Source organism: Rhododendron vialii, chromosome 5a, assembly GCF_030253575.1.
Source record: "Rhododendron vialii isolate Sample 1 chromosome 5a, ASM3025357v1".
Classification (NCBI taxonomy): Eukaryota; Viridiplantae; Streptophyta; class Magnoliopsida; order Ericales; family Ericaceae; genus Rhododendron; species Rhododendron vialii.
In genome coordinates this window covers 3,010,722-3,023,611 of record NC_080561.1, presented here as the reverse complement: position 1 = coordinate 3,023,611, position 12,890 = coordinate 3,010,722, and the positions used below count along the sequence as shown (strand labels likewise).

The following is a 12,890-nucleotide window of genomic DNA, read 5'->3' as shown; positions in this document are numbered from 1 at the left end:
AAAGTCAACTCTCAACTTGCAAATAGTAATATCGAACAACCAATATTGGGTGCAACCAGATCCAATACAAGTTAGTCTTCAATTACATAATGCTCTGATTTCTACTATTTCTTTCTTTCCATTTGTTTAACAATTTTGGTATTATATGTATATAGGTGTATTATGATACGTCACGAAATCAAGAAACAGAGCAAAATATAACACTCACAAAGAATAAAAAGATATACATGATTCGGCTAACAGAGATTGGCAAAAGAAACTCGATTTGAGCGTCTTATTCTCTTATTAGCTTCACATCTTATTCTATTCTCTGTCAATTACTATCTTTTTTTTTTTGGCCAAGTTTATGATCCAAATGGCTGCAGTTGTAGACATGGAGAAAATCCTGGAGTTGACACAATGGAAGAAACTTGGTCATGGATTCCCAATCTTCAAATATGGATGATTATGAAACGTTTGCAATTTATCGACAATCTGCACTTATCTGCTGTTTGTAAGAACTGGCTGAGTGCCTTCCATAACTGCTGATGAGCACACATAATAGAGTCTGGAGAACAAGTTGTTCCATAATTTTCCTTGGCAGATCACTGTGTATGACATACTCCACTAAATTACCAGGAACAACTTATTTTCCGGACTCTATTATGTGTGCTCATTAGCAGTTGCATATGAAGTTCGAGGTTTTTAACATTACTATGTAAGAGGTAACTAGGCGAGTAGTTCTAACCATGAACACTTGCACAGAAGCCTTAGCATGCATAGAGCAACCACAATCTGTTAAATGAGAACAGAGTGAAAAGCTACTGGCAGCAAGATTTGGGTGCTGTGGTGTCGCCCCGTGCAGCTGTCGGAGTGTTTCATGAGGCCTTGGATCTTTCTCTGTTTTCACTCAATTTATACTTGTTTCCTGTGAGGTAGAGTGGTGTGGTAGATACAGAGAGAATCCCGATTCCCAACATATTGGACATATATAACTCTCAGGTTTCTGAATCTCTAAAAAGCTGATGAGAGCGAGAGAGAGACCTTCCCATCGGAGAAAACAGAGTCATGACTCTTTACTTGCTCCCATTTGCAATCCCCACAAGAAGGAAACGACCGTTGATACATACAATCTGTGCATAGATTGCGCTTAGATTTTGTGGTGGGCCCACCACGGATCCCACACAAATGATCCAAACCGTTCATTAAATGTAACACATTTTTTCAAGAGTTCCTGTAAAAAATTAGCTCAATCCAATACCTATAGATGCTTGATCTAATCATCTAACTTTTCATTACCCGAAAATCTGAATGAAAATTTAGATGATTGGATTGAGCACTTATAGGTATTAGATTGAGCTGATTTTTTATGGGGACTCTTGAAAAAATATTTTACATTTAATAAACAACTCGGATCATTTGTGTGGGACCCGTGGTGGACCCCACCACAAAATCTGTACACAAATTGTCTATACTAGTAGCATTAAGTTTTGATCACGCTACCAACCATATAATGCAATGTTCAAAAAAAAAAAAAAAACCACATATATATAATGCCAACCGGATCCTCTCTCTCTCATTTTTCTCCCCTGTAGCGTCATTTTCACCGACTTTGTACACATATATATTTTTCTTTCATGAGCGTATCTATACTATTAAAGATTGTGAAAATTAATTAACTTCATGTTTTCTCGTACGTTGGTAACCGTGCACAATAAATTATTGTCCAATGTGATTGATTGTAGGCAATTGGCACCACTAGGCCTTTCCTAAATTCTGAGGCCTGGCATCGCAGGTACCATTTACTGTGTGTTTCAACTTGTTCATGTAATAACTGTTTTTTTCAAATTTCGTGAAAAAAAATAATGTGCAACCATCAATATTGTATTCGTGCATACACCTTCCCTCACAAACAATAGAAAACTGGTTGAATTGTAGTAGTTTTATCACGACTCTTGAGAGAATGTAAGAATAGATGTAAAGTTTGTGGTCCTATGTGATTTGTCATTGGGAAATCAGAAATTCATAACCCATTGGAAATGGACTCGGCACACTCCAATTCCATGCCACTTGCTATAAAGGAGCGTTGAACCACTTTGGCATGTAAGCTAAAGCCATCGTCCATGTTTTGGTCCTGTTCTCCCGAAGTTGCCCTTTGCTTTGTTCCTTTTAGTTGGTTTGTCCTTATTGTATGTTTGAGGGGTGATAAGAGTAACTTCGTACTATTCCCAGATTCCTATATTGCCCGTATCAGACTTTTCATGTTTTCTGTTTGTGTTCTACAGACAGAAATGCTAGGAACAAAAAAAATTTACCCCGAAAGTACCCCGAAAAGATCAACTAGTGGTTGAGATTCACTTTGATGTGTGTGACATAATCATCAAAGTGATTCTCAACCATTGATTGTTGTTTTCGGGGTACTTTCGGGGTAAGTTTTCTTTGTACCTAACATTCCCCATTCTACAGATGTGTTTGTGTTTTGTCGTGATGCGCAAGGACTTTTTGTGTAGAACACATAGTATAGTATGAACGCAATTATAACCCCTAACAACTCCGAGAGAGAGAGAGAGAGAGAGAGAGAGAGAGAGAGAGAGAGAGCAATGGAAGCAGAGTTGAAGAATCGCATATTTATGATTCAAGATTTTGGGATGATTTTGATTCTTATTCTCTTGGCCAAAAAGTGCTAAATACATAATAATCCAATTTGTACCTAACATTCCCCGTTCTACAGATGTGTTTGTGTTTTGTCGTGATGCGCAAGGACTTTTTGTGTAGAACACATAGTATAGTATGAACGCAATTATAACCCCTAACAACTCCGAGAGAGAGAGAGAGAGAGAGAGAGAGAGAGAGAGAGAGAGAGAGAGAGAGAGAGAGAGAGAGAGAGAGAGAGAGAGAGCAATGGAAGCAGAGTTGAAGAATCGCATATTTATGATTCAAGATTTTGGGATGATTTTGATTCTTATTCTCTTGGCCAAAAAGTGCTAAATACATAATAATCCAATTTGTACCTAACATTCCCCGTTCTACAGATGTGTTTGTGTTTTGTCGTGATGCGCAAGGACTTTTTGTGTAGAACACATAGTATAGTATGAACGCAATTATAACCCCTAACAACTCCGAGAGAGAGAGAGAGAGAGAGAGAGAGAGAGAGAGCAATGGAAGCAGAGTTGAAGAATCGCATATTTATGATTCAAGATTTTGGGATGATTTTGATTCTTATTCTCTTGGGCAAAAAGTGCTAAATACATAATAATCCAATTTGTACCTAACATTCTCCGTTCTACAGATGTATTTGTGTTTTGTCGTGATGCGCAAGGACTTTTTGTGTAGAACACATTGTATAGTATGAACGCAATTATAACCCCTAACAACTCCGAGAGAGAGAGAGAGAGAGAGAGAGAGAGACCAATGGAAGCAGAGTCGAAGAATCGCATATTTATGATTCAAGATTTTGGGATGATTTTGATTCTTATTCTCTTGGCCAGAAAGTGCTAAATACATAATAATCCAACTACAACACCAAACATAATCTCTCACATATATGTGGGGTCCACACATACTTGTACGTGCGGGCCCCACATACGTATAAGAGGTTGTGTTTTAATAATTGTGTTCACAAAGTATGAAGATGAAAGGATAGATCACACTACACTCAATCCTCCAATGGGGATGGAAAAGGGAATGAAAATGGCAAAGATTAGGGAAAACTTTTGAGCCACGAGCTACTATTTACCGAAGTTCTAATTTTCGTACTTCCCGAACGAACCATTAACTTGAGGAAAAAGAAATTCTCTTCCCTTGGTCAGTTGGTTGGTTTGGGAAGAAAGAAAGGAGAAATTTATCAACTATATCCTGAGGCTGTGTTCTTTTGAACTTAATTTAAATTTGAAACTTTTATTCTTATTTAAATTTTTTCCGCATTTTTTAGTTTTGTGCCAAACTTTTTTGGGTTGTTGATTCGTCTCGACGAGAGAAATTAAAAAAATAAAATTTTGACATTTTTACCCAAGTATTTGCACTAAAAAGTAGTTATTTCTCAAAATACTTAGGTAAGACATTTTTTGCGCTAAAAAATGGTTATTTATCAAAATACTTGAGTAAAAGTAAAAAAAAATTTACTTTTCCGATTCTTCTCATCGAGATGGATCAACAACCCATAAAAGTTGGACGCAAAATTGACAAATGCGAAAAAAATTCAAAGAAGGACAAAATTTTCAGATTTAAATTAAGTCCAAAAGAATAAAGCCTGAATAGTATTTTTTTTTTTACATTTTATTATACTTTCCCTGGTAAATACGGTATTTTATTTTGGGGAAATGATGGCCCAAGATATGTTTTGATAATTAATACCCGTCAAGAATATACTAAGAACATTTGTTAATGCTGAAAATATCATTGGCGGGTAATAATTATTAAAACACTCCATTGGTCGTCATTTTCCCTTTTATTTTCTCTTTGAAAGTTTGGTTAAGTGTGTGTTTAAGAGGGTCCTCATGCGGTCATATCTCTACATAGTTAGCAATTACCCAGTGGAGGTGATAAGTCAAATAAAGTTCGAAACCAGGGCATAACTTTAACCGGCTACGAATTTTCAGTGTCACATCTTCATGAATGGAGTGGACAACGCTCTCAATGAACCCCTTCTAGAAAGGGTTCGCTGCTAAAAACTGCAAATTGTCAAACCCAAAAAACCAAGCAAGGGTTCAAAGAGGCTCTTTGAAAATTCTACTACTCCCTCCGTCCCTTTTTAAGTGTCCTGCTTTGTAACTCCAACTTATTAAAAAGACATCATCATTACACTTTTCACATCAATTTTTTTCTCCACTTTCCCTACTTACCCATCATCATTACACTTTTACTCACTAACTTTTCAAAATAAAATCTACTTTTAGGGACAAAAAATAGACAATACACCAACTTTTACCCCCTTAACTTTACAAAATGGACACTTATTAAGGGACAGCCCAAAATGGAATACTGGACACACAAAAAAGGACGGAGGGAGTAATAAATAGTACTAGTATAATTCAAACACGCAAATAAGTCACTTTGGCTTATTTTTTGTTCTTATTCAAATTTTTTTCGTATTTTTTTATTGTCATTTTTTTGGGAAATCCAATTTTTTTTGAATAAAGACGAAAAAAAAATTAAAAAAACCAATTTTTTCGTCTTTATTAAAAAAAATTAGATTTCGGTCAAAAAATTTTACTTTTTAGATTCCTTTTGTCGTGAAGATGCAATAATCCTCAAAAAAAATGACAATAAGCTAAGTGATAAGAAAAAATTTTAAATAAAGATAAAAAATAAGCCACTGTGACTTATTTGTCCGAACTGGCTTATTTGTCCGAACGGGCCAAACTCTGCTACTAAACAGAACGCAGTGAAGACTCCCCTGTCCGTTCGAATGAAGCTATGAAAAGCTCACTCCCCGATCAAAATGGAGTACCATCTAGAAGCGAACGCGGTAAAGATTAGCAGGGAGGTGTACTACTTCTACTTGTACACTACCCTTCTTTCATAAATCTGTGGGGTAGTACAAGGAGTATATTTCTTAATGCCGAAAGGTTGGTTCAGAGACCTCCTAACTCCAATTAAGCCAACCGAGTCAACGGCGACGACGACTTCCCGTGAATGGGTCATCTCTCTCCGTGAAACCTTCTTCATCCCTTTACTGCGTTTGTACCTTATCTTTTTTCTCCTATTTTGTCTTGGTTATTTCCTAGAAACTCTTAGGCCCCGGGAACAGCAGAGTAATGCTACAGACACATACCTAGAGAGACAGATTCAGACACAAATGTGTCATGAACAATCCGATGCATGCGGGGCCCACCCCATACATTTGGATACATACATCGGACGGTTCCGGACACATCTATGTCCGAGTTTGTGTCACTCTGTTTGTATATGTAGCATTTTTGGGGAGCAGTCTAATGACCTTGTGCCTAAGGGTGAGCAAAATAACCATGAAACCGTGAATCCAGTCCAAACCAATCTAAACCGAATAATATGGTTTGGTTTTTTAATCATGTGGTTAGGTCTTGGTTTAAAAAAAATAAAAACCGTGTTAGATGGTTTGGTTTATGGATTTATGTTAATGGTTCTGGTTCCAACCCAATCCAAACCGTGTGATAGACACACACACATATAGTATATAATTTGTTTAGATATACTTAATAAACTTAATTTCCTTATCTAATACTCTATTCCACCACCCTATTCTTTTCTTTCACTTTCAATATTAATTTCCTAAACTTCCTATTCCTACAATTTCATTACGCTACATATATGGTTTGTGCTTAGTAAAGTGATTTCCTACTCTTTTATCTCAGTAACTTACTTTCTAATGTATTCTATTCTTATTTAGTTGATTGATGTTAGTGAGTTTTGATGATTTTAATATATTAATTTCAATATAACTTTTAGTTTAAGTTATCTATGCAATTTTAAGTACTTAAAATAGTTTATAGTAATGATATCTCAATTTTAAACGAACCGTGGTTTAAAACCGAAACCAAACCGCCTTTGAATGGTTTGGATTGGTTTGATTTTATGAATTTTATGAATTGGTTTGGTTCTCTAAATTCATAATCCGTAAGTAGTGGTTTGGTTATTGGATTACTATAAAACCAGACCAATCCGATCCATGCTCACCCCTACTTGTGCCCTTATTATCACTGAGAAGATTAACACTCAAGCGTTGTGTACGACAAGACAAATCACCATGTTTTCCACGACTTCTGCAAATCAATGCGGTTGAACAAGGATTGACACAATCGCCCAGATACTCGGGAGGATTGACTGCTCAGGTTGGTCCTTTACCTGATATTCTTATATATATATACTTAGAAATACACATCTATATATGAACGGTATCCGATCATATATTTATTCCAGCTAGGTCTTCAAACAATGCTAATATAATCCACATTGGAGAAGTTAACCTTTGTTCAAGTGCAGAGTCTGATCCCTGATTATGCATTGTTTGTACTATGTATTGCATTCAAATGGTCTGATAAAATGACGAGTCTGATCCCTGATTATGCATTGTTTGTACTATGTGTTGCATTCAAATGGTCTGATAAAATGACCCTTCAAATAAAATGTTAGAAATAAGTAAATAAATATCGATTTGATAAAGTCGTAGAGAAATAAAAAAAATTAGCCATCTTTTGGAGAGGAAAGAGTAGCTGAAGTTATGTTCTGTTTATCTATCGGTATATTGATTAACAGCTTCAACTACCCAAATATTGCAGTCTGCTGGCCCATCACGTTGGCCTATTGGCTTACAAGATGGAGCACACATCGTGCTGCTTGATCCATTAAAACAATCTGCAAAAAATGTAGCATATGTGGCCAGGCAAGGTCAGTGCTCTTTTACAGTCTCTCTTCGAGAGAAGAAAATGGCGAGAAGTAAATTAAAGAGAAAGTACAGAACTATTAGTGTAATATTTGAGTATCACCAACAACATTTTGGCAGAAGATGCGAAGGCGCTGCAAAGAAATTTGGTGGTAAGCTTCTACAATTGATAAAATGTTGCTTTCAATCTTGCTCGTTTATGAACCATCTAATGCTTCTGGCGAAGGACATGCTGTATTGTTCTCTTTATGGACACAGTACAACATTGTAGTTTTCTAACCTATATATTGATGCTCATGCAGCGACTCGGCACTGTAGGAAGCATGGAATTTGTCAGGTATCTACAGTGAAGTGCATCCATTAGCAACACTGGATCCATCGGTGGCCATTTCAACAAGTAACTTATATTTTCATCTCCATCATTCAGTTAGTTTATAAAATTCTTAGTCATTCTAACAAGAGTAGTGATTTCATTCTCAAACTTTTTAAAGGATTGTGAACTTACGTTGGCAGTTGGTTCATAATTCACTTAGATTTTAATTTCCTCTTGTCACTTCAGGTTATAAAATTGTAAAATCGCACGGTGGGCAAACTTAGTTATCATAATTTCTATGCCTTCAGGAGCATCTCTGTGTGTTAGCTAGCATACATGTGTCCAACTTTCCCTCTGATTGAATGTAGAAGCATCGGTAATTAGATTCATTGATTTCAATGTACAGGGGACCAATTATTAAGATCTAAAAGTTTGTATGAATTATAGCCTTTTCAACTTGTACTTTTTTGTAGCTTAGTCTTCAAAGTTCAAACAATACCCATATCATCTATAATCCCGAATTCTAAACAACTTTTTTTCCTTGGATATTTGAACTTGACTGAAGTCTGAAGTTCTGGGATACGTACTATTCTTAATGCGTTTATCCTTGGCTCTCTCCTGCAGTTTGGGACATTTATCACCATGCTCTATTCCCTTGGGAAATAGCTGCCTTTAAATAGCAGTGCTTTCAAATTGTAGGACCAAAATGTATCTGATTCTTGTTACTATGATACCAGTCCAATGTAGTCATATATCTTCTTCGATAAGTGAATTCATGACATTTATGAGGCTAATCACCTGTTAGGGCATCAACATTTTTATTGTTTGTGTCTCTTTGGGAAAAAATTAGTAGACATGTGTTTTTATTACTCTAGAAGAAAGCAGTGCATTCTTTTAAAGTCCAAAATTACTGATTATCTTTTCTGGACTCAGAAAAGGGCAACAAGGAATGGGTATTCCTTGAGAGATGAAAGACCATTTGGAGCAAGCAAGCTATCTATGGATGAGAAACTTGATTCACGGCTTCTATTTATTCATATGTCCCACTTTGCTAGATCGTCACCTCAGCCTTTAGGCTTACTAGATGGAGGTGTGATTGTCGGGCCTATAGCCTTATCATCAAGTGAATTTGCTGCTACAAACAACAGAGCACACTTTGTCAGACAAGATCAAAGCAGCTCCACTGCATCTTGTCGTGAGGGGAAAAGTGCAAGGGAAACGTTAGACCGACAAGGGATAACTATGAGTTTATGTATTGTAGATGATCTCCAACAACATTTTGGCTGTAAACATAAAGATGCTATGAAGAGACTTGGTGGTAATTTATTGCTTCCCATCTATCTCTTGTTTTTAACCATACTAACTCTGCCACGAGATGCTAGATTATTGTCTTACAATTCTCTTCTCATGCAGTTAACATATCCATGTTTAAGAGCACCTGTAGGCTGCACCAGTTCTATTGGCGGCCAAGTTGGAATGAAAAGAATGGTAATTTCTCCCTTTCCTTCCTTGTCACTAGGTCTATTTGGATAGTAAAGGAGAGAAATTGAGAGGAATCAATCTCTTAAGAATCCAATTTTTAAATTTTTTAAAATTGGGGGATTTGCAGTGAAAGAGAATGCGAGTTAATCTTACATGACTTACTTCAGTTTTTCATGATTCTCATAATAAAAACCTTCTTTCTTTTTGCTTCTATTTTTATCGTTCCCTAACCAGAGACAAGGATAATTGACATATTTTCTTCATCAGAACAAGTATTTGATGCTAGAAACAACAGAACACATCTTGCCAAAGCAGATCAGAGGGGCCCCACTATGTCAAATTCAAAGAAGGAAAATACAAGAGAGGCATTAAAGAGGGAATGCGTAACTAGTAGGGTCCTTAGACACTTAGTGCGACAGAGAACACTAACACACAAGCATTGTGTACGAAGAAAGAAATCACAAGATCTGCCACGAAGTCTGCAAATGGACTGCTCAGGAGGATTGGCTACTCAGGTTAGTCCTCGACCTGATCTACATGTATGTGTAGATGAACTCATGAACATATATTCATTCCAGCTAGGTCTTCAAACTACAGTATGATCCATATTGGTGAATTTACCCTTGGTTCAAATAGAGTGTTTGAATGTAGATTCTGATTTGTTTGTACCAAGTATTTTCTTTGATGGTATGGTAAATTGAATTCAAACTGTGGATCCAAGTATGGTCTTTAAGGGTGCAATATAAGTATGATACTCTAGTAGAAGAGAAAATACCTAGATTAGCCATACCTTTAATTATGAGAGGAAAGATTTTTTTATTTTTATTTTTGAACTGCAAGAGGAAAGATTGGTCGACGTTATCATTTTGTTTATGAATCTATATTTTGTATATTTATGGATGAGTACGTTTATAAATGGCTTCAATTATCCAAATACAGAAGTCTACTAGGTCTTTGCATTGGCCTCTCGGCTTACCAGATGGCGGACCCATGGTAAGTCATTCAGAAAAAAAGATTGTGAGAAATACATTTAAAAGGAAGTGCAGAAGAATGAGTGTTAGTTTTGAGGATCACCAACAACATTTTTGCAGCAGATGTGAAGGTGCTGCAAACAGCCTTGGTGGTAAGCATCTACAGTTTATGAAGTGTTGCTCGCGATCTTGTTCTTGTTTTTGAACCAAGCAAAATGAAGTTTTCTTACCTGGATATTGGTGCTTTTGCAGCAAAGAGCAACTGTAAGCGTCATGGGATCAATCTGGTATCCACTGCGAAGCGCATCCACAGGCAACATGGGATCCATCGGTGCCCATTTCGACAAGTAACTCACTTGTTTTTTCATTTCTATCAAGTCCCTTTAATATGGGTAGGTTGTAATTGCTACGGAAAGAGTAGTGATTTCTTCCTAAAGGCCTAACTTTTTAAGGATTATGAATCCCTTTTGTTAATTCAGGTCCTTTTAGATTGTGAAACCATTTTCAGACATGTGTATAAAACACTCCCTTTATGTGAGTTCAAAAACTTGGACAAACTTCCTTTCACAAAATTTCTACTCCTTGACGTCTCTAGGAATGATTGCTAGATATTTACATGTCCAGCTTTCTTTCAAGTTGGATGTACAAGTACTCTGTTTTGAGAGTCATTGGTTTCAATATACAAGGGACCATCTATTTAAGTCTTAAAGTGTGTCTAAATTTATGGGCTGTTATTTATATATTGTTGTAACTTATTCTTTAATCAATACCTGCATCATCCATGTTCATGAATTTTTACAAACTTTTTTCCCAACAACATTTGACCTTGGCTGAAGTTCTGGAATATCATACATAGATATGGGTTCATCCTCCTTATGTTCAGGCAGTTTGGAATGGTTAGCACTATTCGAAGCCATCAGGATTTAGCTTTCTTTAAATGCATTGTTTTCAAAATTGTCGGACAATAAACATGAATGTAAATCTAGTGACTACTATTAGTTCAAGGTATTTATGTGTTCCCTTTGATTGGTTAGATAATGACATGTATGAGTCTACTTGCTAGTTAAGAGCATCAATGTTATTGTTGTTCTTGTGTATTTGAAAAAGATGAGAAAACATACTTGTTTAAAACTAGGAGAAGAAACCATAAAAGTCCGAATTTTCTGAAAACGACAAAGTATGTTCTGTAAACTAGGAAAAGAGAGCAAAAAAAGCTTGTCAAGTTGGTAAGCTACCCTCCTCCCTCAATGAGGCAGGATTTCAAGCCCCGCAAGGGGAAAGGGTGAGGTTCAGGGCTATGAACAGCCTCTCGACCCCCTGTGAACTAATCTACTAACTCACTAACTCCCCCTTACCCAGCTGATGTATAAAATATGACCCAAAAAAAGCCTGGAAAAGAAAATTTTCAAATTTCCAGATTTACCGATTACTGTTACTGAACTCAGAACTTTGCAACAATGTAGGGGTATTCTTTAGGAGGAGAAAGGCTAACTGAAGTTATCCGTCTATCTATGGATGAGAAACTTGTTTCAAGGCTTCAATTTCTCCATGTGTCCTGGCTTGCTAGATCTTCACTTTACCCTTTCGCCTTACGAAGTGGAAAAGAGATTGTGGGGTATATAGCCTTTTCATCAAGTGAATTTGCTGCTACAAACAACAGAGCACACCCTGGCGGACAAGATCGGTGTGGCTCTAGTGCATCTCGTCCTGAGAATGAAAAAACAAGGGAAACAAAAAATGGGGAAGGAACAGCTTCCCGTATAATTAGTCGTGAGGTTCTCGAACAACATTTTGGCAGTAAACGTGAAGATGTCGCCAAGATCCTAGGCTGTAAGTTATTGCGTCCCATTTTTTTCTCGCTTTCAAGTAACTAACTCTGAAAGGAGAGCTGGGTTATTCTGTTGGAAGCAATATGACATTACGGTTTTCTTGCTCATGCAGATAGCGTGTCCACCTTTAAGCGCGTCTGTAGGGATCATGGGATTCCTCGGTGGCCAAATCGGAGAAGCAATTACGGTAATTCCTCCCCCTCCTTCCTAATCGCCTATTTGAATTGTAAATAGGAGAGAAATGGATAGAAACCTTGATCCCCTAGTAATCCAATTTTGGAACCTTTCCAAAAGTTTAGGCACTTGGACAGAAAGGGAACAGGATTAATAATAGTAACTAATCTTCCTGACAAAAGGTTTACGTTTCTATGATTCAGATATTAGAGCCTTTTTTCTTTTTCTTTTTCTTTGAATCATCTATCCTTCCCCAACAAGACGCCACGATGAGTAATCTTTTTCCCCATCTTTTTTCTCATGAATTCTGCAAGTTAAAAAATGCTACATCTATCCATTTCTTGTCTTCTTTTTTATCATCTTTCTAGCTTAAGTTTTTCTTTTCTCCAAACAGTTCGGAGACCCCCTGATCCACATGGAGAAAAGAATCCATCACCCACGGTCAATACGCTATCAACTAATGCGCAGATCACGATGGAAATGGGTGGTCAAAATTCGGAGCCAAATGAGTGTCTACCAGATTCTTTTGAAGACCCAAGCTTTCAGAATACAGGAACTGGTTCAATAGAAGAATTTGGAAAAACTCCTACTTTTCATGATTCTTTGCTCGGTCATTGTAGCGATGCGGATATTTGTTTTCCAGCTGTGTATAGTGAAACTGACACAGCAGGGGGTTCCTCTAAATGGGCGTTTCCACTGGAAGGTCAAACAACGCAGTCCACTGCCTCTCCAAATCGCAATGCTCTTGTGTTTCCACAATCTCAGATAGCATCAACAAAGGT

The 12,890-nt window shown here is 36.9% G+C and overlaps 1 protein-coding gene across 1 annotated transcript in view; it reads left to right on the top strand.

Annotated features, from left to right (window-relative positions):
* The window catches only part of LOC131325756 (uncharacterized), a 336,707-nt gene that overhangs the window by 218,910 nt on the left and 104,907 nt on the right, over positions 1–12,890 (top strand). The window contains exon 24 of the mRNA XM_058358184.1: positions 9,402–9,649. Coding sequence (XP_058214167.1) covers positions 9,402–9,649 — 248 coding nt within the window. The remainder of the gene's footprint in view (positions 1–9,401; positions 9,650–12,890) is intronic.